This window comes from Mesoplodon densirostris, chromosome 3 (assembly GCF_025265405.1).
Source record: "Mesoplodon densirostris isolate mMesDen1 chromosome 3, mMesDen1 primary haplotype, whole genome shotgun sequence".
Taxonomy (NCBI): Eukaryota; Metazoa; Chordata; class Mammalia; order Artiodactyla; family Ziphiidae; genus Mesoplodon; species Mesoplodon densirostris.
The window spans coordinates 298,130-324,276 of NC_082663.1; the positions used below are offsets into that span (position 1 = coordinate 298,130).

General features: G+C 57.1%; 1 protein-coding gene across 3 annotated transcripts in view; it reads left to right on the forward strand.

Annotated features, from left to right (window-relative positions):
- Positions 1 to 26,147, forward strand: part of AHRR (aryl hydrocarbon receptor repressor) — a 73,132-nt gene that overhangs the window by 9,517 nt on the left and 37,468 nt on the right. For 2 of the 3 annotated variants that reach the window (XM_060092684.1, XM_060092685.1), the window contains exons 3-4: positions 6,919 to 7,100; positions 23,463 to 23,554. In XM_060092684.1, coding sequence (XP_059948667.1) covers positions 6,919 to 7,100; positions 23,463 to 23,554 — 274 coding nt within the window. Of the gene's footprint in view, positions 1 to 6,918; positions 7,101 to 23,462; positions 23,555 to 26,147 lie in introns of those variants that run through there. The other variant, XM_060092687.1, reaches the window with a different exon arrangement.

Genomic DNA, 26,147 nt, shown 5'->3' on the forward strand with positions numbered 1-26,147 from the left:
GAAGCGGGTGGCCTGCAGGCAGGGCTGCTTCCGTCCTGGGACAGGTCCACCGTGGCTGGGGCTGTGTGTGTGTATGTGTGTGTATGTGTGTGTGAGCCTCTGTGTGTGTGTAATACAGATGTGTGAATGTGTGATGTAGCTTCATGTGTGTAACACAGCCCTGTCTGGGTGTGGGCGTGTGTGTGTGTGTGCACCTGCTGTAGTGTCTATGTGGGGATCTGGGTTTCTGGGACCCAGGCCACCCTCCGGGCCCCCAGGGGCTGCAGGACGCCATGAGAAGTCGACAGGAATGCGGGCACCTCCAGTCCCAAGGATGGGTGTCAAAGGCTGGTGAGGCTGGACTTTGGAAACTGGTTGTCACCTGAGTCACTTGTGTGGCAGCTGTGGGCCTTGAGATGGAGCCAGGGTGCTGAGGGAGGTGTTCAGCCTGGTCTGCAGGTGAAAGGGGGCAGATGCGGGGGGCAGAGCTATGCACCAGGAGGAGGTGGTGCGGGGGGCCTATGTCCTGAGCTCATTGGTTCTGCTGAGAACATTTGTCACCTTAAATAAGAAAAGAAGTACCTGGAGAGGCAGCTGTGTACACCGGGATCTGGGGGGCTGTGTACACCGGGATCTGGGGGGCTGTGTACACCGGGATCTGGGGGCCTGTGTACACCGGGATCTGGGGGCCTGTGTACACCGTACACCGGGATCTGGGGGCCTGTGTACACCGGGATCTGGGGGGCTGTGTACACCGGGATCTGGGGGCCTGTGTACACCGGGATCTGGGGGGCTGTGTACACCGGGATCTGGGGGCCTGTGTACACCGGGATCTGGGGGGCTGTGTACACCGGGATCTGGGGGGCTGTGTACACCGGGATCTGGGGGCCTGTGTACACCGGGATCTGGGGGGCTGTGTACACCGGGATCTGGGGGGCTGTGTACACCGGGATCTGGGGGCTGTGTACACCGGGATCTGGGGGCCTGTGTACACCGGGATCTGGGGGGCTGTGTACACCGGGATCTGGGGGGCTGTGTACACCGGGATCTGGGGGGCTGTGTACACTGGGATCTGGGGGCCTGAGAGCATTAACGCACAAATCAGCAAACACGGTGTGCAGCACAGGAGCTCCCTGCCTCTGTGCACAAGGGGCCACGTCCGCACACACGGCCGTGCACCTTCGACATTGCTCCTCATAGATTCCTTGTCCAGCTGTGCGGGGCATGCCGTGATTTGTTGTCACTAGCCCTCCACCAGCGTCCGTTCCGACTGGCTTACAGGTGCCGCTGTGCTGAGTGACTTCGGGCCTGGTGTTGGACTCGTGCTCGTCGTTGGAGAGGCCACCGCCGTGGCTGTGTGCTGGCCGTTCCCTCGCGGGCCCGAGCAGGCTTGTTAACTGTTTACTGTGAAAGTGGTGGATTCCTCGGCTTTGACACAAACCCTGTGCCCGCAGCCCCTGCCTGGCCCCTTCTGTGTCACCCTCACAGACTTGGGGTCAGTGATGCATACAGAGGTTGGCACTGCCTGCCATGCTGTGAGCAGTAAGTTTCCTGTCTTTGACCGTGGAGGCTCACGCCTTCTGCCAAGATCCGTGAACAGCAGCAGGTTACTAGCTTGCAAGCAGGTAAATCAAGGCCAGACCCAACAGGCATATGCATTCTTGCAAGTGGGATTGCTCAGGCCAAGAGTGTGGCATTTGTGATTTCATAGGTGTTGCCAAACTGGCCGGAACTGGAGGCATGCCCTGCCGGGCACACGGTGTGCCTCAGACTTTGGTGAATTTGCATGTTCTCCTCATACATGAGGCTTAGCAGCCACTGTATTTCCTTTTCTGTGAACTGTCTGTGTTGACCACTTTTGATAATTTTTCTATTGTATTGTTTATGTTTTTGCTTCTTGATTTGTAAGAGCTTGTTGTACATTGGGGAGACTAATTCTTAAATGTATTTCACACACCTTTCCCCAGTTTTTATTTTACTTGTGGTGTTCTTTGCAGTGCAGAAAGCATTTAATTTTTATGAAGTTGAATTTATTCATCTTTTACTTTCTGTGGCTAATTAATTTTATGTCACAATTGGAAAGATCTTCCCTGCTTCAAGTTTATGAGAATTTCCCCAGGATTTCTTCTAAATTTTTTGGATTCCTTAATATATGTATTTAAATTTTGAGCACTTGGAATGTTTCCTGGTGTGAAGTGTGGGTCTGAAGCTCTCTCTTTTCCCCTGTGGCCACTGGTTTTTCCTAATACTTCTATTCGATAATCAGTGTTTTCCTCACCGATTTGTAATGGCATTGGGCACTTAGACGTGATTTGAGGGGCAGTGAAAGACAGTGGATTAACTTGAACACACTCCCCTGGCTGTGCCTGCGGACCCTCTGGGGCACGTGGCCATGCCGGCTTGTCTGAGTGTATCACAAAGGCCAGAGGAGCTGCCGGCAGTGCGCACATGTGCAGGTGCCCGGGCCCACGGCCCCTCCTGGGGTGCGAGCCCCACGGGCCAGCTGCAGTACTGCCCCCTTGCCTCGCCGAGGGCTGTGGACTGTGGTCTGGCCCCATCCTCCGTGGATGGGCCCCATCCTCCGTGGATGGGCCGTGAAAGCCGCGAGCCTGTGATGCATGAACCGGGAGATGGAACCTGCTAGAACCCCAGGGTAGAACCTGCCCTCTGCCAGGCCCTCAGGGCTGGGGCGTGACCGCAGCGGTGGGTCCCTGCACTGCGGATGGGCACCTTGAGCTCGGAGGTGTGTGAGCAGTGGGGCTCCCCCCTCGTCTGCATTTTTGGTCTCGATTGGGCTGTGACCGAAGCATGCAGAGCTGCGCGTACTTACGGTGCACAGTCTGATTGGTTCTGAGATGTGTAATCACCCGAGAAGCATTGCCGAAGCCAAGGTCACAGACACTCCTGTCACATCCGAAGGTTCCTTGTGCCCTTGTCACTCCTCCAGTAGCCTCGTCCCAGGCAACCTTGCCTGCGCTCCTGTCCAGTAGGCTGGTTTGCATTTCCTGGAATTTTCTATGAATGGGCCCCTACACCGTGTGGGGTTTCTCTCCCTTGTCAAGATGATGTCGGTCCTCCGTGGTGTGTGTGCCGAGTATGTCCTTCTCACGCTGAGTGGTGCCCGTTGTGTGGATGAGCCACGTGTGTTTATTCATCTCAGGTGGACATTTGGGGGGTTCCCAGGTTGGGGTATCACAAATAAGGCTGCTGTGAATGTTTACATACGGGTCTTTGGATGTAATGTTTTCATTTCTCTTGGGTAAACACCTAGGAGTGGGATTGTGGGTCACACATACAGCAGAGGAGGGTTTGACTTTTTAAGAAACCACCAGACCATTTTCCAAAGCAGCTGCACCGTTTACATTCCTGGCAGCTGAGCGTGTGATTCCTCTACTTTCTCAGCGTTGCCTGGGGTGTCAGTCTTGGTTTCAGCCACTCTGATGGGTTGTGGTGGTAGCTCACCATGGTTTTAATTTGTGTTTCTCTAGTGACTAATGGTGTTGATATCCTTTCAGGTGCTTATTTGCCGTCCATACAGCTTCTTTGGTGAAGAGTTTTCTAAATAATTTGCCTATCTTCTTATTGGGCTGTTTGTCTTCTTGTTGAATTGTAAAACTTCTTTACATATTCTGGATACAGGCTCTTGTTGTGAATATTTTTAACCAATCTATGCCTCCCCTTTTCATTTTCTTAATGGTGATTTTCAAAGACAATTAAAAAAATTTTGAAAAAGATCAATATATCATTTTTTTCTTTCACAAGTTTTTTTTTTTTTTAGTGTGTGTCCTAAGAGTCCCAGGACTACTCTGAAGTCTCAAAGATTTTCTCGCGTATTTTCTTGTAAACTTTCATGGTACATTTTAGACTTAGGTCTATGATCTATTTTGAGCTAATTTCAGGTATTGTGTGAGGTAAGGGCTGATGTTTACTTGTTTTCATGGATGTCCAGTTGATTAGCACCATTGATTGAAAAGACTTTCTTTCCCTATTGAATTGCCTCAGTATCTGGGTCAAATGAATTGACCAAAAAAATGTGAGTCTGTTTCTCGGCTCTCTATTCTGTTCCCTTGATCTGTGTTTCCATCGTTTCTCTAATACCAAAGCATTCGGAACATTGCAGCTTCAGAGAGGCCTATAGTCAGTCAGGCAAGGCCTCCAGCTTTGCCCTCGGATTGGCTATTCTCTGTCCTCTGCATGTCCACGTAAAGTCTAGACTCCTTGTCATTTCTGTAAAAAGTCCTGTTGGAATTTCAGTTGAGGCTCCATTGAGTCCATGGATCAGCTTGGGGGAGCAACACAATCCTAACAATATTGAGTCTTACAGTCTATGTATGTGGCGTGTCTTTCTGTTTGTTTATGTCTCTTTAAGTTTTTCTCAGCACTATTTTATAGTCTCCGTTTAGGCGTCTGGAATGTCTTCTGTTGGACTTGTCCCAGGTGTTTTATGTTTTTGGCTTCCTTTGTAAATCTCCTGTCAGCGAGTGGCCAGGCGCCTCCCGTGCTGGTGGTCCTTGTCCCCTCACCTCCTGCCGAGTCTCCACCCTGGGGAGTTGGAGCTTCCTCCCTGTGGCCCTGGGCTTGAGCCAGAGGCCAGCTCAGGGGAGCATTTCCCTCCACGTGGCTCCTCTCACTCACCTGGCGGGGGCGGGGAGGTTCTTGCTCTGGTGCTCAGAACTGGAGGGGGGCTGCGTGGAGGGGCAGCCAGGTGGTCTGAGAAAGCTGGAAGGACTAGAGCTTTTCCAGCACCTGTTTCTTCAGTTGCGAGTGTCCCCCCCAGGTGCCCCTCAGGGGTGCGGGCTGGGGACAGTCACGGCTCGTACTATCCCAGGCACACGTGGGCTGGGAGGGGCGACTGCTCCCCACAGGTCTACCCAGAGGTGAGATTTGAGCCGGGCCGCCCTCTCCCCTTCTCTGGCCCCCACACCTGCCCTCAGTGCTACCTTGTTTTCTGGGGCGGCTTCGAGTGTCTTTCACTCCTGGGTGGGCCTCTCCTCTGCCTGTCAAGTGCCAGTCCACACGGGGTCTGCTCAGTCTCCCCAGGCCTCCTGACCCTTTAAATTTTGGCTAGCAGCATGAGTAATGTTGGCGTAGGAGCCTCAATGAGGGGAAAAAAATAAAAAAGAAACAGTAGAAAGTGGCAAGATAACCAGAGAATGGGAGAAAATAATTGCAAATTGTATGTCTGTTAAGGATCTAGTATCCTGAATATATAAAGATTTCCTACAACTCAAGAACAGAAAAACAAACACCCCAATTCAAAAATGGGCAAAGGACTTGAGTAGACATTTCTCCAAAGAAGATAAAGAGATGGCCGACAAACACGTGAAAAGATGCTCGACTTTACTGGTCATTAAGGAAATGCCAATCAAACCACAATGAGATACTGCTTTACACCTATGAGAATGGGTCTTATTTTAAAAAAGGAAAATAGCAAGTGCTGGCGAGGCTGCGGAGTGTGGCTGGGGGCGTGACGTGGCGCAGCCGCTGTGGAGGACAGTCTGGCAGCCCCTCTTGAAGTTAAACCTAGAACCACCAGGTTAAGCCGTTGTCCCGCTCTTAGGCTTATACCCAAGAGAACCGGAAGCACGTGTTCAAGCAGAAGTGTGGACTTGAAGTTCACGGCTGCAGGGTTTACAATACCCATAAAGTGGGAGCAAGGCAAGCGCTCGTGGACTGGTGAACAGATGAGCAGGTGCGTCCATCCAGGCCGTGGAACACAGCCGGGAAAAGGAGTGAAGCTCCACCCGGGCTGTGCCGTGGATGAACCCTGACGCCTGATGGCCCGTGAAGGAGGCCAGGCACGCAAAGTCTGATTCCATTGACACAAAGTGTCTAGAATGGGCAAACCTGGGGAGACAGAAAGCGATTGTGGCCGCCAGGGGCTGAGAGGAGGGGAAGATGAGAGAAACTGCTTAGTGGGGCGGGCGGGGGGTGACTTGGGGGTGAAGAAAATATTTTGGAGCTTGATAGAGGTTGACAGCGCTGTGAATGTGGTAAATGCCAAAACTTTACAACAGCTTTATGTTATGTGAATTACATTTCCATTAAAAGAAAGAAGCCGCTTCTGGGATTGGAGCTGCAGCTCTTGTGTGGTTTTGTGTGGCCTCGGCGCCGACAGCGTGGGTGGGGGGTGAGCCCTGGGGCTTCTGACAGAAAGGATGGCGTAAGGCAGCTTTCCACGTTCGTAGGAGTGAACACACGGTAGAGAAATAGGAACTTCCGGACAAAAGAGTACCGAGCCTCTAAGAGCAGCAGGAAGCCTCCGGCCTGGCAGCCCGACCCAGGGATGGGCAGGCCTGGGGCAGCGGCCCCTCCCCAGACGTCCTGGCTTTGCTTTCTAGGAAGGTGGGGGCGGGGCGGGGGAGGGCACCGTCGTCCCGGGGTTGAGAGGGCCCAGGAGCGGGGTCGTGGTGGGTGGGGAAGCCGGGGCAGGGACAGCTCCCTCTGTGGGGAGAGCAGGCCTGTGGCGGGGCCCTGGCCACCGCACTTTGGGGCCTCGGAGGGGTGGGTAGGACAGCGCCGCGGTACCTGGGCCGCCTCCATCATCTTCGCCTCAGAACCTTTCAGCCCTGCTGTGTAGTGGGAAACTGAGGCCCAGAGGGGCCGCTTACACCTGCACTGAGGGCCCTAGAGGAACGCCGAGGTGAGCGGTGCGGCCAGAGCCAGTGTCCTTCCGCCGCGTCGGGGGAGTTAGCACAGAGAGGCCAGGAAGCGTGCTGGGGTCACACTCTCCTGCTGCCCGTTCCCTGTCTCTCTGTGCTTCCTCCCACTATTGCGGTCCAGTGGCTGGCACGGTTGGCGTGGCCGATGGTTTAGTTCGGGGATGGGCACGTTTTCGTCTGGCGGCTGCATTTTGAAGCTGATTGCTCCTCCTGAGGTCACCACCTGGGACGGCTTTCAGCCTGGGAGCCCCAGTCTGACGGTCATCTTTCCCCACAGGAGGCCCGCCATGGGCGCCGAGAAGTCGAACCCTTCCAAGAGACACCGGGATCGCCTCAACGCCGAGCTGGACCGCCTCGCCAGCCTGCTGCCATTGCCCCCCGACATCACCTCTAAGCTGGACAAGCTTTCGGTCCTGCGCCTCAGCGTCAGTTACCTCCGGGTGAAGAGCTTCTTCCAAGGTAGGACTCTCACCTGTGCCCACCTGGACCTCACCTGGGTCCCACCCGGCTCTGCTAGGATCAGCCGGTTGGCGCCTCTCGTCCTGGGGAACCATTTAGAGGCGGAGCGCTGAATGCAGACCAACACGAGTGGCTCTGGGGGACGGGGCTGGGGCCAGACCTCACCCTGCTTGGCCTCCCCTGCCCCAGGGCCCTGGGGATGCTGGGAGCTCCGGCCAGGCACCGGCCCCTCTCTGCACGGGGGTGCCTGTTGTGTCGGATCCTTGCAGTAGCTCCGGGTACTTGCCCACATCCGGTGCCCCAGGCCAAGCCTTACTCTGCATGTGGCCTGGCTGAGCCCCTGAGGAAGACACGTGGCTGTCACTACTCTGCTTCAGGCCTGGGACTGCTGCCGTCACCCCTCAGTTACGTCTGAGCGTCTTCCAAAATCACGAGTTTGTTGTGTGTCTTTGGGAGCAGGTGGCATACGTGTTGGGGGGGGCAGGCGTGGACCGCGGCCGGTGGTGGGGACTGCGGCAGACTGCTGAGCTCTTGCTCCGTCTCAAGGCGTTGGGACAGCCTCCCACGGCCGACGCCCCCCTTGGGGTGTGGTGAGCATGGCCAGCTGGGGGGGCTGCAGCCCTGCGACCACGGGGACCCAGGCCCGCGCCGCCGCCCGGCCCTGCTGCTGGGCCCGGGAAGCCACGTGACTCCGACGTGTCTGAGGCGGGACAGCCCCTGCGCCTTGCTGGCTTTCTCGGCCCCCGGAGAGGGAGGGCAGTTTTCTTAAGGACTCAGCCTGCCTTCCACCCTGACCCTCCAGGGACCGCCAGCAGCTCCACCCGCTGTGCCCTCCAGCTGGGCCAGCGCCGACCGGCCCCTCCAAAGGGCCCACCTTGTCCTTCACTTCCTCTCATGGAGCAGGAAGCCCAGCCCCTCCTGCCGCTGCTGGCCTCTGAGAGCACCCTTTGAGTGCACCCTCTGCACAGGGGTCTGGGCTCCCTGCGGCCTCTGTCTGACTCCGCAGGACCCCGGGCCCCTCACCTGTGTCCTGCTCCACGCTGGGGCCTGGGCCCTTGTTGGTAGTGCAGACCTGAGTGTGTCAAGCTGTCCCTCGTGGAAAGCCGTTCTGCCTCCTGGGGAAGGCCCAGTTCACAGGGATCTGTGTCTGCACAGCCGGGCTTGGTCCTGGGGGTGGGCGGTGTCCCTGCTCCCTGTGACACCTGCCTGTGTCCATCCCCCCACAGGTTCGTGGGCTGAGCTTTGACAGCCTGGCCTGGGGTTCACCCAGTGCTCAGCCCAGGTCTGTCCCCCTAGTAAATCGTGCTCTTTTACTGGGTGTCCATCACCCAGACCCCCTATGGCTGGAGGCCCAAGCTCATGAAACATTTCTGGAAAAGTAGGTTTGGAAGATGGCAGAGAATGGTGGGTGCCACGGGGGGAGGAATGCGGGGGGTCACCAGGAGGGTTGTGCAGGCTGGTGGGCTTCCAGGAGGAGGCGAGGGGGCAGGTGTGGTCTGCAGGCCACACAGAGGCAGCCCCCTCAAGGAGCCGTCTAAGGGACCCTTGCTGCTGCATTCCTGCATCTGGGGTGGGGCCTCCTCGGCACCCCAGCCTCCCCAGCTGTGGTCTGGGCCCCCTTCCCGGGGCAGAGGGGTTTTCTCGTCCTCCCCCAGTGGCACCAGGACCTCATCAGGCCCTCGGTGCTGGGAATTGGCGCCCTCCCCCTGCCAGCCCCCTTTTCCCTGTGGGCAGCTGCGATGCCCCTGCAGACCCCATCTCCCGACCTCTGCAGCCTCCAGGGGTCCTGCATATCCCACTGGCCCACATTCAGGACTGGGCCTGAATTTTGTCTGAGTCCTTCTCGTTCCCACGGTGTCCTGTTCCTCCCCGAAAGCGCCTGTATTTCCCTGGATTTCGGGTTACCGTTGCCCCGGGACTTGGCTCTCCGATGGGCTCAGGAAAACGGGGAAGTTCACGGGTTGTGCGGTGCTTTGTGTGAGGTGGGCAGCCGCTCTTCCCAGCTCGTCTGTTCCTAGTGGAAGTTGAAAGCGACAGCCCCTAGAGTGGCTTTGAATTATACTACTTTAAAATTAAAAGTCAATACCACCGGCCAGTGGCACCTCCCGAGTGGGGTCCAGGGCACGTAATTCCAGGTCAGCAGTGGGCTCACTGCCGGACGCCGTGTCCTCGGAGGCTTCAAGGAGACCAGGGGCTGTGACCAGCTTTCTGACTTGGGGTCAGGCCTTCAGGCCTCTCAGGCCCTCCTTGTGTCCCTCTGGGGGAGGGTCTCTGTCCTACAGGGGACCTGCTGTGGGGACAATGGGGAGGGCCCTGCACCTTGCCGAAGGAAGCCCTGCAGTGGGGACATCCGCAGACCCTGCCCGAGCCCCCACTGGAGCTGACACACAGAATCGTTAGCAGCATTTATCTCTGAGGCGCGGTTACAGGAGTTTTGTTTTACTTTCCAGGTTTCCAAAGTCTTACTGAAATGCATCCATTTTTTAGGTAGGAAAACCTCAAATGTGTAAAACAGCAAAGACAGTCATTTCAGCGCTGCTGTGGTCTTGGTGTGGAGTCCAGGGTCCTCATCCTGGAACCCAGGCCCTGCTGGTGCTGCCAGGTCGCCGGTGCAGGTTGCTCAGGTGACTGCTGAAGCATCGCTGGCTTCCACATAAGTGCAGGACATGCAAACACACACAGTCTAAACCGTGTGGTCGGCATGGAGCAGCCTGTGGGGCCCAGGGAGCCGGCTTTGGAAAACGCTGAAGGAGCAGCGGGAATTCCATCTCTTCAGGAGCCAACACCTCTGAAATCGGAAAAGCAGAGATTGCAGCGCCCAGGTTGGGGTACTGAGGGCTGTGCTCATGAAGCGGGGAGGGGGATGACAGGAGGTCTCTGGGACCCCGGGAAGTGCTGGGGACTCACAGCCCAGCCTGTGGAAACTGTCAGACCCTGGCTCCTGATGCCAGGCCTCCCCATGCTGGGATCTCCATCTCCTATACTGAGGGCCCCATTCCTATTCTGGGGTCCCCATCACTGTGCCTCGGTCTCCATCTCCTTACTGGGGTCTCCATCTCCATACTGGGGTCTCCATCCCCATGCTGGGACCTCCATCTCTATACTGGGGTCTCCATCCCCATGCTGGGATCTCCATCTCCATACTGGGGTCTCCATCCCCATGCTGGGATCTCCATCTCCATACTGGGGTCTCCATCCCCATGCTGGGATCTCCATCTCCATACTGGGGTCTCCATCCCCATGCTGGGATCTCCATCTCCATACTGGGGTCTCCATCCCCATGCTGGGATCTCCATCTCCATACTGGGGTCTCCATCTCCTATACTGGGTCTCTATCTCCATACTGGGGTCTCTATCTCCCATACTGGGGTCTCCGTCTCCCATGCTTGGGTCTCCATCTCCCATACTGGGGTCTCTGTCTCCCATATTGGGGTCTCCATCCCCATGCTGGGATCTCCATCTCCATACTGGGGTCTCCATCCCCATGCTGGGATCTCCATCTCCATACTGGGGTCTCCATCCCCATGCTGGGATCTCCATCTCCATACTGGGGTCTCCATCCCCATGCTGGGATCTCCATCTCCATACTGGGGTCTCCATCTCCTATACTGGGTCTCTATCTTCATACTGGGGTCTCTATCTCCCATACTGGGGTCTCCGTCTCCCATGCTTGGGTCTCCATCTCCCATACTGGGGTCTCTGTCTCCCATATTGGGGTCTCCATCCCCATGCTGGGATCTCCATCTCCATACTGGGGTCTCCATCCCCATGCTGGGATCTCCATCTCCATACTGGGGTCTCCATCTCCTATACTGGGTCTCTATCTCCATACTGGGGTCTCTCTCTCCCATACTGGGGTCTCCGTCTCCCATGCTGGGGTCTCCATCTCCATACGGGGTCTCCATTTCCATGCTGGGGTCTCCATCCTTGTGCCTGGGGTTCCCCATGCCCTGGGCTTTCACAGTGACCTGTTGGACAGCTTAGGCCAGCTCTGGAGCTGCCCAGGTGGGGTTTCTGTTCACCTTCCTCCCCCAGAAGCATCCAGCTGCATGTGGGACGTTAGTAGGGACTGGTCTCTTCCTCTCTGGTCACTTCCTCAGGTCCAGCTGTGCCCAGCCACGCCAGGGTTGGTGGTCTTGGAAAGGCTTCAGTTTTGCTGTTTCCAGGAGTTCAGGCATCTGTCCAGGTGTCCACCTGAACCCATGGTTCTTCTTGACCAGGAGCAGAGATTCCTTTTCCCAGATTACGGCCGATCCCACCCCCTCCCCTGAGGCAGGGGGATGCCTGTCAGGTCTGCTGAGCCCTCGAGCTGCAGGTGGGCAGCCCTGCCGGTCACAGTGGGGTGAGCTCCTGAACTTGGTTTCTCCATCACACCTTTCTCCCAAGGATTCCAAAGTTTGTAATCCCCCTCAAGCTGTACATTTTAGGGGAAATTCTAAACATTTTCCTGAATTCATTTCCTCTGCATAGTTAGAAAAAAGTCAAGCTATAAAAATTGGATCTTAATCTGTGCTTCCTGACTCAGAAACGGATAAACTAATTTCATTAAAGCTTCCATAAAAAGTCACCTTCAGGAAGGACATGAACTGGAAAGTTCCAACCTCCAAGGGCAATAATGGCCTGAAAATTTGCTTGTAATGTTTGTGTTGGTGTTGACTTTCATGAATTTTTAAAAGGCAGTGGGCTTATTTAATTAATTTATTTGGTTTTTGCATGGACTGAGGGCTGGCGCTTCTAAGTTACAAACCGTCTGCTTGTGCCAAAGAGAGGGATTTTCCATTCTTGCAAATTTCACTGTTGGAAAGAGGGGAAATTGGGGGTCGATAAAAGAAAAGGGAGGGAGGGTGGGTGAGTGGAGAACATGAAGGACAGTGAGGGGGACCAGACATGGGTTCCTTCCAGGACATGTGGCCCAGGATGTGAGGTCCCAACAGCGGTCTGCACCGCGGCGTCGGCCCAGCTGGGAGACTCGCTGGGTCTGGGGTTCAAGCGCCCAGAGTGGGGACCAGCTTGGAGATGACCAAGGGCCTGCGGTTCACCCAGGCCTGATGCGTGGCCTGCAGGCAGGATTGTCGGGGGCATCAACAGAGGGAGGGGACAGTCTCAGCAGGCAAGAAGGGAAGGGAGAGCACGACTCCAGCTTCCCGTGAAAATCTGGAGATTTCCACGCTGAAAGGCTGCTGCCCCCCTTCACTGTGCACCCTGGCCTGGATCTGGGCCTCTGTCCACTTGCACCCTCTGTGATGGGGCCGATCCTGGCCCCTGGCTCACCTGGGCTGGGCGGGTCTGCTTTACCCCCACCCAGTGGGGAGGTCCAGAAGCCCTCACGTCATGAGATGTGTCCGGGACCCCACACAGGATGCAGTGCTCCTTAGCAGGTCAGAGGTGAAATGCTCCTTGAGACTTAGCAATCCTGTAACCCCAGAGTGAAGTGTATGCAATTATTAAGCTAAATTGTACCGGTTTTCAGCTTTCACTGAAGAGTTATCCTCCCCTGGTGAGCCCTGTCATGGACAGAATGTCTGCGTCCCCCACAAAGGCGTATGTTGAGCCCTACCCCCAGTGTGGCCGTGTTGGAGATGGGGCCTCAGAGGAGGTAATTAGGGTAGGAAGTGGTCACGAGGTGGGGCCCTGATCCCGGAGGGTTAGCGTCCGCATAAGAGGAGGCACCAGAGGGCCCTCTCCTCTCCTGTCCCCTGCGGCCAAGGCCTCAGGGGACAGAGTGAGGAGGTGGCCAACTGTAAGCAGAAGAGCCCTCGCTGGAAGCTGAGCTTGGGCTCCTGGCCTCAGAGCTGTGAGGAAGTAAGGCTCTGCTGAGTGTGGGGTTTTGTCAAAGCGGCCGAGGCCCCTGTGATGATGTGATGGGGAGGGAGGTTTGGGACTGGATTTTTCTCTCTTCACGTGGAGTGTTTGGTGGATTCCTTCCCGCCGGGGATTGGATTTGGGTCGTTGCTGCGTTTACTTTCCAGCCCTTCAGCTGCCAGAGCCCCCTTCCCTCTATCACTGGCACTTTCTGGAAGACAGCCTCCCCGGGGCATTTCCAGCAAAGATACACTTGTCTTGGGTTGTGTCCGGGCCTTCAGCGGAGGGAGCCGGCCCTGCTGTGTGCACACCTGCCTTTTACCCCAGACCCCAGGCAGGCCCCTGCACAGCCATCCTGCAGAAAGATCACCCTGGATCATTTTGTGCTGCTTTTATTTCCCCCATCATCTCTTAATTACCTCTGAAAGGTGAGTCTGGCCCAGGGGAGGGGCAGGCTCTTGGTTCATTCACTCATTCGTTCACTTTCTCCTGGTACCTGCATCCTCCTCAGGACATGTGCCCCCCCCCGCCCCAGGACACAGAAAACAACTTTGATTTTTCTCTCGCTGCCCCTGGATGGACTGGGGGTGGCCCCAGACTTTCCGGGTCCCTTCTGGGTCATTTAGTGCCTTTCAGTCAAAACAGTTAAATCTCTAAAAGTATTTCAAGTGCGAGCCTTCTCCCCGCCTGCACAGAGGCTGCAGCGGGCAGGGGTGGGAGGCGCCTGGTGGTGAGCTCGGCTGCGCCTCCCTGAGGTCCTGCCTCACTGGGAGCCATGGTTCCCAGCCCTTCCAGGTTGGAGTAGCAGCAGGTAGAAGAGGTGAAGATTGGGAGAGCTCCTGCCTGACTGGCACTGCCCTGAGCTGGTACACAAGGCTGGGTGGTCTTGGTGTTTTCCTGGCTTCTGAGGACCATGTACCTGAGGGTCTGTTTGCCTCGGTGGCCAACATGGGCGACCCATCCTCTCCAGCTGGTTCTTTGTGTTTCCTTCCTTAGCCTGGGTGTCAGATGGTCTGAAGTCTCTTCTCATGTCTCCAGGCACCCTCCTGGGAGGAGCTGAGACACCCTAGGCCAGTGCTTGGATGTTGTGGCCCCACCTGCTCCCCAGGAAACATACATCTTTGACCTGCTGGTGGGCACGTGGTACTTCTCACTTTCAGTCCAACCTCCTTTGGATTTCTTGAGTGTAGACAGACCCCAGCCCCGCTAGCCCCTGGAGGCACGTGGCAGGCCCTCACAGGGCCATCATGAAGCCCCTCTCACTGGGCATCAGGTGAGGACAGAGCCCCCACCCATCTCTTGGTGCAGGTGGGGGTGTGGGGTGAACAGCACAGCCCTCCAAGGAGGCCCTTCTCCCAGCTTCAAACATCTCTCACCTCTGACATCTTTGCAGCCTTGCCGAGGCCACCTGGGATCTCACTTTGGGACCCAGGTATAGTTGGCACATGTGTAGTTGTGGGGCCTTGGCCCAAATTCAGACTGAAAAGTTTCACTTTAAAAACCAGTTTTAATGCAAGTACACAGAACAGCTGCCATGGTCCCCGCCTCCTAGAATTTAGAGTCGAGTGGAGAAGATCTGCCACCAGACATACAGCCTCTTCCATTTTCAGCAGATACAGCGGCAAGTAACTAATCAGCTGTCCTGTAGATAACATCCAAAATTTAAGATAAAATATCTGAAACCTTTAAAAATATATTGGTCAGCCGGCAGGAAATTAAGGAATACTCAGAGATCAAAAACTAAGTGCAGCTGAGAACCCAAAGAGAACATATTAAAAAAAAATTTAAAGGATGCACTTCATGCAGAAGGAAAGGAAGGTTTGGGCTTCGAGAAGGAATGGATAAGAAGGTGGTGACTATATGTATCAATCAAAGCAAACACTGATGTAATAAAATAGTAGTAATGGTGTATTGTAAGAACAAAAATAGAGAGAAATAAATCCCTAGCCATGATAGCATATAAATTTGGAGTGGGAGATTTGAGTTAAAGATTTCAACAGTTCTAGTATTAATTAACTTTGGAGGTTGATTAACTAATTCATAATAAAATTTCCAGGATAACCATCAAGATGACAGAAAGGTATAATTTTCAAACTAATGGAGAGAGAAAAGTGGAATGAGAAAATATAAACAGTCAAAAGAAAAAAGACAAGAAGGGAGAAAAAAGAAATGTGAAAGAATGGAACAAATAGAAAGCATAAAATTCCAAATGTGTCACTAGTTACAATAAATGTAAATGGACTAAACATGCCAACTAACAGATAAGGATTATTAAAGTGATTTACTATATCTGTTTACAAAAGGCACAGAAAGGGTGAAAGTAAAAGGATGGAAAAAGATATACTGGAAACTGAAATGAACTGAAATAAATCTGATGAAGTTATATTAATATCAAAAAATTGATTTGGGGATGAAAAACACTACTGGAGATCATGAGAGAGTATCATTTAATAATCATTTAGTAATGATTAAACATTTTATTTCATCAAGCAAATAAAATTATTTTAAATTTGTGTGCCTTTAATAACATAATCTCAAAAATATAAAACAGATATTGATAGAACTACAAGGAGAAATACATGAATTCATCATCAGAGAGAAAGATTTTAGATAGTTCTCTCAGTACTTAACAGAGCAAATAAACAAAAATCAGTAATGATTATAGAAGATTTGAACAATGCAAAAAAGGGTTAATCTCATGGACATTACATAACACTATACTCTGAAACTCAGAACTCACATTTTTTCAAACCTACATGGAACTTGTAAATATATTGAAAACATATTGGTCAATAAAGCAAGTCCCAATAAATTTCATATGACAAAACCATGAAGAATGCATGGTGAGCCCTTAAGGCAGTTAAGCTGGAAATCCATAAAAAAGATGACTTGAAAACCCTGATATATTTGGAAATAAACATATTTATAAATAAAATAGATCAAAGAAGAAAGCATGATGGAACTGAGAAAATATTTATAAATCAAAATGCGTGGGATGCAGCTAATGTAATTCTTAGAAATAAATAAATTTGAGTGTTTATATGTAAAAGAAGGAGGGCTGCAATTAATGAGCTAAGCATTCAGTTTTGTAGTTTTGATAAAGAAGAGTAAAACAAAAGGAGAGTCAAAGAAAGGAAATAATAAAGCGGAAGATATCAGTGAAATAGAAAGGAAACATACAATAGAGTTCCTTTAAAATGAAAAAAACCACAAAGATCTGGTGAGACTGATCAGGAAAAATAGCAAACAGTATTAGGAATGTAAAAGGAACACAATTATAGATGCTGCACATATTTAAAAGATGGGTTAAGGTTATCATGAACAAATTTATGCCAATAAATTTGAAAACATAATAAATGCCTAGAAATATAGCTTATTAAAATTGACTCAAGAAGAAATAGAAAACCCGAATAGTCACATGACCATTTGAATCAGTGGTTAAAATCTTCCCACAGAGAAAATCTAGGCCCAGATAGAATTAAAGCAATTTCTATCAAATATTAAAGGAAAAATAAGTCCACTCTGTACTGAATCCTGTGGTGTAGAATTGGAACTGGAGGTATCGTGTGAACTCACATTATGCACACACACATATAAGTGTGTGTGTGTGTGTGTGTGTGTGTGTGTGTGTGTGTTCTAGCTCTGTCTGCTGAAAGGGCCACACCAGTAGCAGGGAGCACAGCTTACATTCAGATCTCGGTTTCCAGACATGGTTCACCATTAAAAGGAGGCTTTCTGGCCTCCGTCTAGAGTTGGAGCAGAGAAAGGACAAGATAAGCTTAGAATGTCCGTGCTGGACAGCAGGCCGTGCTCAGAGCGTGAGGAGACCTGCCCTGGGACACAAGCCACCCTGAAGGGGCTCCCTGGCCAGGTCTGGGACAGTTTCAGCGTTAAGATGAATAAGGATGGTGATGGATTATAATCCAGCGAATAAAATGGGATTCCATAAATCCACACTGATATAAATAAGTGAATGAATAAATAAATACCAAGAGAAAGTTCTTCCTAACAATACATCCATTCTAGATGGGTGACTGTAGAGAAGAGGTGAATTATAAAATCCCCAGTTGGTAACCATTGCGGGAATAATTCAGGCCAGAAACGTCAATGGACGCTAAGATTAGTGGGTGAGCAGGTGGGGAGCAGCCTGTGCAGACAAGTGTCTCAAGGGCGGGGAGGGGCTCCCGGGGGCTGCTGACCCAGCTCCCCTGCGGCCCCCTCACAGCCCGGCCTGCTGGTCTCTCTCCTCTAGGCCTTGCTCAGAGTCACCCCCTCTGGAGGCGTCCTCCAGCCACACTGGGACCCTCAGTGCTCGCCTGTGTCCCCAGGCGGGGGCTGGAGGAATGAATGACTGGGGGCAGGCGAATGACCCGCCACAGGGAAGTCCACAAGCGGATGCGGTATAATCCTGGGCTGGACTCTTCTGTTTTCTAAATACGGCTCTGCGTGAAATGAGCACGTTTATTCACACTCCTGATGTTTCTTCTCGCCCGGGTGAACTTGGGGCTTTGACGGGCAGTTTGAATCCCTCCTCTCCCGCAGCCTAACCGTGGGGTTAGGAAGGACGGGCACCCCTGCCCGTAGCGCCTGCTGGTGCCCCCTCCCCAGCTCGCCTCCCTCCATGGTTAGAGAAGAGCTCCTCTGGCGCCTGCTGTTTTATTCCCACGTGCTTCCTGGCACCTTGCCCGTGCTGGGTGGGCGGACAGCTGGACACGAGGGCACAGAACTCGGCAAGCAAGTCCATTCTTGGAAGCCCAGGTGCAGAAGACAGCCTGTCCAGAAGGAGACTGAGTCAGCAGCGTCCTCTGCTGCAGCGCTTTCTTCCAGCCCGTGTGATGCATGTGCATCTTCCAAAGGCAAAACAAGGAGTTTGTCGTTTAGTTCTTGAAAAGCGAAGGGAGGAGAGTTTGAATGTCTGAAAACTGAAGTGGTCCATTAGTTTGAGGCCAGGATTGCAGCGGGGTCTGAAGGCACAGGGGGGTGGGGAGCTCCACGCCCTTCATCTGGCCCCGTCCCGGACATCAGGCCTGGTCACTGGTCTCCCCCGGCAGGTGCACTGCACTGCACGGGAGCCCCACGCGCGCCCGCTCATCACAGAGAAGAGCGGGTGTCGGGAGAGGTGAGCTGGGGCTCTTCGGGGTTCCTTCAACCCCTGGACTCACGTGGCCTCTGGGCCCCAAGAGTTGTCGCCAGGGTCACCCAGAGTGGGGCCTGGCGGTGGGGGCAGTGGTGAGTGGAGCCGGTTAGCAGCCCGGCCTGTGAAGGCGGCTGGTCCCCCACGTCCTGGACCTCTGTCTCACAGGAGGGCATGCCGGCCCTGCAGGAGGTGACAGGGGAGTCCGCCAGAAGGTCCTGCTCACCCAGCCCCCGCGCCTGGCCTCAGCCGCATGAAGGGGATGGTCACCAGGGAATTGCCTCGCCGGTTACCCGGCTCGGCTGCTGTGACAAATACACAGAACCTTACCTCTCACAGTCCTGGAGGCTGGAGGTCCGAGGTCAGGTGCCCCATGGTCGGGCTCTGGTGAAGACCGCTTCTGGGTTGTCCCCACATGGCGGAAGGGGTGAGGGAGCTCTCTGGGGTCTCTTATGAGGACACTAATCCCATTCATGGGGCTCCACCCTTGTGACCCAAAGGCCCCTCTGAACACCACCACCCTGGGGGGCCAGGAATCTGGGGACACAGGCATCCATCCACAGGCCTCGTGGAGGTTGGCGCTGAGTTGGCAGCAACAAGATGTGAACGCAGAACATCAGGACGTTTACGGGGCACCTGCTGCCCACCCCCCCCCGCTCGGAGCTCCCCAGGTGTGTGTGTCCGTGCTGGATCCTCACGACAGCCCACGCCCATCTTATGGCAGCGCTGAGGCTCCCAGGACCCCTGCTCTGAGCTCAAGCTCCTCTGCTAAGCAGGCCTTTGAGGGGGTCTGGGCTGGAAGTGGGCAGCAGTGGGAGGCATGCCTGCTCCTTGGGGTCCCGGGAGCTCCAAGCTCACTGTTTCCCTCCACCCTGCCCTTTGGGCACAGCATGGGGGAGAGCAGGGCAGAGCCGTGGTCATGCCAGCTGCCTCCAGAGGGACACGCAGACAAGCGTGGATGTCAGCCCTGAACTCGAGGGCCTGGGCCCAGCGCGCTGCTGGACCAGGGCTGGAGGGGAAACGACCCAGGTGCCAAGGCCATGTGTGCTGTGCAGAGCACAGTGCAGAGCCTAGGGCGCTCCCTCGATGCTGAGATGATGCCAGGTTTTACCAGGCATGTGTTCGTTCAAAGCAGGGGCTGGGCTGTGGACGTGGACCTATCCACCCCAGGAGCTCCAGCTGGTCAGAATCGGGGGTTCAGCCCAGCTTCCCGTGGTGTCCCCAGCTTCTCTCTCAATCACCCCGGGTGGCAGAAGTCCTGTACCCCAATCCCCGGACAGCCCTACAAGTCCCAGATTCAGCGTGCCCCACGATCTGGGCTCACCTGTCCTGTCCCCTGAGGAGCTGGCTGGGAGCAAAGTGGCTTCTGGGTGTCACACACCATCTAGGGGCAGAGATGGGGCGTCTTCTGGTTCCTCCTCCACCGGCAGCACTTGGCACCCCTCAGGGGCCAGACCCAGGCACAGGACCCCTGAGAAGCTGCTGGTGGGGGCGGGGTGTCCATGGCCCAGGGCTTGGCCCAGGGTGGTAACTGCCCTGAGTCTCCTCTGTGGGAAGGACGTGGAAGGAAGCGGGGTACCGGGTGGGGCTGGTGGGGTGCAGTCAGCCCCAGTCCGAGCCGCAAAGGGCAGTGGCCTTTCCATTCTCACCCTCCCCCTACGGCTGTGTGTGCAGCATGTTCACAGGGATGCCCACTGTTTCCACCACGATTCCTCATGTTCTCTCTGTTCCAAACGAGCCTTTTCAGGTATGCAAGAAATCAAGGAAGTGAGAGGAAGGCTGGTTCCGGTTGATTCTACAGCCAGTTGGTGGACAGCCTGGACCGGGCAGTGAGAACCTCAAGTGCGGCTGAGCCCGGGCCTGAGTTGGGGAGGGAGCCAGGGCTCCAGGCGGAGCACCGGGTCCAGGCTGGTCTCAGGGTCCAGGCTGGGCTGCGCGAGCCCCTGGGAGCCCGTTCATCTCCGGGAGGGACGGCCCTGGCTGGGCCTCCTCTTCTGCCTCGAGACCCTGAGCTCTGTCTACAGACCAGAGGCGGCCCGGGCTCTGTCCTGCGGGAGGACGGCTTCCGTGGGACCAGGGTTCTTGGCCGCTCCCACCTGCCACTGCCCCTCAGGCTAGGCTGGGCAGGAGGAGGGCCAGCTGCCCGCAGGCTGGGGCTGAAGGGTGCCACCGGGGTCCCGTCTCATGTGGCTTGGCCCCCTTTCTGGGGACAGCGGCTCACAGGGGCACGAAGCCCTTCGACGTGACAGGCCTCTCCGCCCCTGGCTGGACCGCAGGGGACGCCTCGAGCTCTAGGCCTCGGGGCACTGCTCCCCACACCCCGTCCCCAAACGGCCTTCCTCGCGGGGCCTAGGGGGCCACAGCGACTCCTCTGCACACGTTCACCAACTCCCCGTGGACCCTCGCCCCACACACCTGCTCCCTGCCAGCGTTTCTCCCCGGCCTGTTGCCAGGGGCGACCAGGAGCAGGCGGGGCGGGGCGAGCCGTGGCGGCGGGCTTGCTGCTTGTCACGAAGGAGACCGGGCAGAGATTGCGCCGGCGATGGCGGGGGGGAGGGTCCGCCTGCAGAGGCCCCTGCCCAGAGTCCTGCCTCCCCTCCAGGGCCCCGCTCAGACCCGCGGGTGAGACGTGTGGTAGCCGGGAGAGGAGAGGAAGCGGCACCCTGGAGAGAGACGCTGGGATGAATACCAGGCCCAGGTGACGGCGGGGCTGGTGCCCCGGCCCGGGGCTCTTCCCCCAGCTGCTCCCTCTCCCACCGCCGCGGGCGCTCCCCTCTCGGGGCTGCTCCCCGCTCCGGACTGTCCCCCACCCGGAAGAGGGCCCACAGCCTGCGGGCCTGCCCGCGGCCCCCACCCGCACTGGCGTTTGCTGCCCTTGAGTTAACTTCCGGGCGCTCCTGACCTGGGGGCCGGGGCTGTCGGCTCAGATGAGTTTTCGGGAAGGCGCCCCCCACCCTGGCTGGGCCTCCGGGACAGCCTCGGAATCACATTCGGTTTCTTCTAGTCTCACCACAGGCCTGGGGGTGGGGCGCGCTGGCGGCCCTGCTCGCACGCGAGGCCCTGGCCGGGGTCCAGGCGGCTGTCACTGCGGCGCTGACGCTCCATCGCGTGACAGGAGCCCGAGGAGGCCCCGCCGGGCGTGCCCCGCGGAATGTGGCTGCGGAGGAGGGAAGTGCGGGTGCCCGGCGGGGGCGCACGCGAGGCTGGGGAGCCACGTGGGGGGGAGGGGAGGGCGGTTAGGAGGGGACCCCCGCCCAGCTGCCCCTGTGGGGGCCGCGACCCCTGCACGTCTGGGGGCGACTGATCGCATCTGTCTGCGCGCCGCGGAGTGGGGCTGGGTCCCGGCGGGGGTCGGCGAACCGCGTCCGCCGCGGTGACGTCACCGCCTGGGGCTCCCCAGCCTCCGGCCGTGGGCGGCAGCACAGCCCGCTCGGCGTCCGCAGGCCCGGCGAGCAGGGAAGCCCCGTCCCAGCGTCCCCTTCCCCTCAGCCCAGCGCGCACGGGGGCGGGGAGCTGGCTGGAGCCCGGGCGGCCCCTGCAGCGGCGTGTGTGGCGGGCAGGCCCTGGCGGTCTGGGCTGTGGCCGTCCCCCTGGGCGCACTGAGGCGGGGTCCTGCCCCCCAGCCCCGCCGCTGTGACCCCACGTCCGCCCAGGCCCAATGGGCTCTGCCCGCCCAGCTGGGAGACGTGGCCTTGTGCCGTCAGGGGGCTGCGGGGAGGGGTGGGGTGGGAGTGGGACCCGGGGCCCCGCCGGTCGGCGTTTCCCTCCTTTAGCTTTCTCAGCCCCTGAGAGCAGAGCACGGGGCCTGTGGGACCCTCTGTCAGAGGCTCGGAGCATTCTGAGGCCAGAAGGTTCCCTCGCGGACATGGCGCCTCTTGGTGGGCTCCTGGGTCTGACGAATCCGAGCTCTGTGAGTTTCACGCATTCACCTCTCAGCTTTCCGAGCAGAGTGGAGCACAAAATGGACTAAACGTTAGTTAACGCCTCTGGCTTCTCTGCTCAGAGCTGTCTCGCTGCCTTGAGAACCAGCAGCCTCGAGGGGAGCTTGGCCGCTGGCGGGTTTCGGTTGGGAAGGGGGGCCTGGGCGGCTGCGGCACACACGGCGGCGCCGGCGGCGCTGCCCAGGGACCCGCGTGCGCCTGTCGTGTTTCCCAGAACACACCTGCTTTCCCTCGAGAAAATGGGTTCGTTTCTCGTTCTACCTAGTGCAGGAGAGGAAGGCGATGAAGGGAAGCTTCTGAGAGAGGGAGGGACGGAGAGGCCGGCGGAGACTGAAGGCCATGGCAGGGCCCCCAAGGGGCACAGTCCAGGGGCCTCTCTGAGGGCCTCTGCATCGTGCACTTCGCCCCTGTGGATGCCCTGAGCCTGGCGTCAGAGGTGTAAATGAAGGGCCACCTTGGCCACTGCCTGTGTGTGTGTGAGGGGTCTCGGTCCACAGTGGTCCTGGCCCAACCTGGAGAGCACGTCGGGGGCCTGCTGTCCTGGGGCCTGGGAGCCTGCATTTCTGACCAGCGCCTGGGGAGCGGATGCGCCCTGGAGGGAAAGTTCAGCACAGCTTGCTGGTTTTGAAAGAGAAATGCTGGAGAGTCCCATGCTGTGGTTATATTTTACCCCAAAACCAGACGAGGCAGGGACCGCCTGCTGGGCCCTTGGTGGCATTGACATTTCCCCTAAATGAGGGAAACGGTAGGCACAGCCATCCCGGCCTCCACAGAGGCATCAGCGCCAGGCCCACTCCTGGCCGGGACCCCCTTTAATGCCTGTGCCCTCAGCAGCTCCCAGCGGCCCCCATAATTCCCAGGTGCCGATGATGCTGAGCGCAGGGTTGGGGGTCCCCCACCAAGCGCCAGGGGCTGGGATGTGTATGACATCTGTCTGTCTGACCTGCACATCTGTCTGTCTGAGCTTCTCACCCCAAGTGGATGTGAGGCCAGAGGGGGGGTTGGGAGAGGCAGCGTGAGCCTGCAGGGGATGCCCGCCCACCGGGGGCATTGGCTGCTCCACTCTGGGTGAGGGGCAGGGGCTCCAGGAGGGAGGGATGGGTGAGGGGCACGTGGGAGTCCCGGCCGGTGATTGGTTACCCAGGCCAGTGGTGTCCAGTTTGGGGACCTGCCCACGCTTGGGTCTAGAGAGAGGAGCTTTGGGGACCCCCGGGGGGTCCCTGAGGTGGGGAGGGGGGTTAAGGGGTTTGCAGGAGGGGAGGGGGAGTGCAGTTTCTGGGGAGCAGAGTGGGGCGGGGTCCTCAGGTGCGGCCTAGCCGTGAAGTCCCGATCCCCCGAATGTCACCCGACTCCCACCCAGCTGCCCTGCCCGCCGCCCTGGGTGTCTGGGCAGCGAGGAGACCACAGGTCAGCGTGCCTGCAGAGAGTGGGTGGAAGTTGGAGAAACGTCAGGGAACCGTCACTAACTGCGCTCTCCTCCCACAGCCCTGCAGCAGCCGGCGGCTGGTGCCCCCTCACCAGGAGACAGGGATCCGCGTGGAGGGTCTGCTGTGCTGGAGGGAAGGCTGCTGCTGGAGGTGAGCCCTCGCCCGTGTCCCGTGTCCCCGTGGGCCTCAGGTGTGACCGCTTACAGCCACTGGGAAGTTAAGCCTCAGGAAGGGTTGCAAGGTGGCTCCAGGAGCCCCTGGGGGCAGCACAGGCGGTGACCTCGAGGCCCATGAGCGTCACATCTGAAAATCGTTTTCCGTTCTGCATTTTCTGGTTTTACTTGTCAACGGGAGAACCTAATGAAAAGTTGAGCAGGCTTTTTACCCCTCAAAGTGAGGACAGAAGACTGTGCGTTGTGCGTCCCAGGTCTAGCGGGCGAGCCAGCTGCCCTGTTGTCGGCACTACACGCTGGGCATCACGCCCGAGCTGGGCTTCTCACCTGAGACAGACCCCGCCAGCTGGTTCTGAACTGCTTTTCCTGACCCCGTTGCTCATGGGTCAGTTTCTTAAACAAGAAAAGAGGAGGTGGAGCTTCCAGGGTTGGATCAAATCACAGAGCGAGGGTGCCGAGGCCTCCGCTAGAGAGACTCAGGCCCTGGTCTGCCCCTCCTCCAAGGGGCTGGGGGGATGCAGGCCGTCCCTGCACAGGACAGTGTGGGCGCTGAGGGAGAGGAACCCGTGGCAGGCTTCCCCTCAGCCGGCGGCCGAGGTGACCCTGGAGCCGTGCCTCCCTGGCCGTGCCCACGTGTCTCCCTGCCTGTCCACCTCGGGCCCTAGAGCCCCGCTGGGTGGGCAGCTCTGCCCTCACGGGAAGCCAGCGGCGTCCTCCATGCCCTCCGCTCCCCGACGTTCGGTGCGTCTGTTAGGCTGACCCGATGAGGGCAGACATGGCTCAGGATTGGTGCCGCTTACACTGGGAGAAGTTCTGCCGGGCAGGAGCCCATCGGCTTCCTCCAGGCGCTGCCCTGCAGCCCAGGCTGCTCCGTCGGCCAGAGCCCCTCCCGCACCTGTCGCTCTGGACTCGCCGCCCTCGCCAGCACGACGGGAGTGATCACGGCGGTCAGCTCCCGTTCACGTCCCCGGCCCCCCGGGGCCAGCGCCTCTCACAGGGGACACATTGAGCTCCGCCCACGGAGAGACACGGCTGAGCACGGCAGCAGCCGCAGCACCCACTTCCCCCGCGGCCCCGCCCAGCAGCCCCCGCCGTGAGGAAGGGAGCCCACGAGACGCCCTTTCTGTCCCACCTCAGCCAAGCCCCTCGGAGGCTGGCAGCCTCCCTCCACGCTACTCTAGCTTTTTACTAGAAGCATCAGACGCTGACCAGGAGGAGAGGATGGACTGACAGGTGGCGGGACTGGTGGCCGGGCGCCGGCTGTGGTCAGCAGTGGCCAGCCGGCTCCTCCAGTTCGGCCCGTGTCTCCTCGGACTCCCTCGCCCCGGTGCCCCTTCTCACCGTGCGGGCACTGCATCCAGCCCTCTGCTCTCCCACCTGCCCGGCCATGGCGCCCCCTCCGACCCCGCCCCGCGGCCCCCCAAGCTCGTGGCCCCTGCTGAGGGGTCTGGATGTGCTTTGAGGATCTATGCGCTTAGGGACCTTTTGCTTTCTAAAGAGATAAGAGCAGGCGAGGACTGACGTTCTTGCGGGACGCGCGGTTCACGTTTGAGTCTCCTGGGTGGGGAGCCCGGGGCCTCCCACCCCTGGAGCCCGTGGGAGCGGAGTGTGGGCCTACGAGCAGCGTGCTTTTGGAGATGTCGTGCTTTCGGTAGAGGAAGTGTTCCCATATTCATTATTCATCCGGTTTTTAGGAAGCGAATCTTAAATATTGTTATTTTTCCTTTGCAACTGTTTTTTTTCTGTCAGTGCTAGTAAACATGGAGCTGAAAAATGTCCTGCCAGTTTGAAGTTTATTCTTGGCAAAAGATAGCTGACATTGCTCTTTTTCTTATTCATGTTCAAAATTAAAATGACATCTTAGCCATAAAATCTTTTTTAAACTTTTGTTCTGAGCTATAAATACAGAAGCCAATGCACACAGCCTGATCTCCCGGTTAGTGCTCAGGGCACTGTCCTCACCTCTGTGCCCAGGGCCACACTCTTCCTGCTTCTCCAGCGGGTGCAGAGCTGCGGCACCGCAAGGCTGTCCTGCCTTCAGGGGTGGGGGGGCGGGGGGCGGGCCGGGGGCACCTCGGGCCTTTCTGCTCGTGGGTGTGCCTCGAAGCCTGGACTATTAAGTCTTCCCTGGGGCCTCAGGACGTGGACGGCCGCCCTGCGTCCTGGCTGAGGCTGAAGCCCAAGATGTGATGACCAGGCCTGACTCCCAGGTCCCCACAAGCTCCTGGGGGCCTGGGGCCAGGGGAGGCGGTGCGTCCTGTGTCTGACCTGGGGACATCTGGGGAGCTACCCGCCGGGTGGACTTTCTCAAGAAGAGGTCCTGAGGCTGAGGGGTCTGGGTCTGCTGCCCGTCTGCTCTGGGCACCACAGCCTGCCCTGGTGCACACCCTGCCCCCTGGGCTCCCTGGCCAGGCCAGAAGGGTGCCCAGCCACCTGCTCCATTTTGGAGAATGAGGTCCAGCAGTTCCTGAAGTGGCCGCCTTCATATCCAACGTTCTCTATAGCCACAGGATGTTTCTGGAAGCTCCCTTTGATTGGTATCAGGGTTGGTTATATGACGAGGGCCCTTC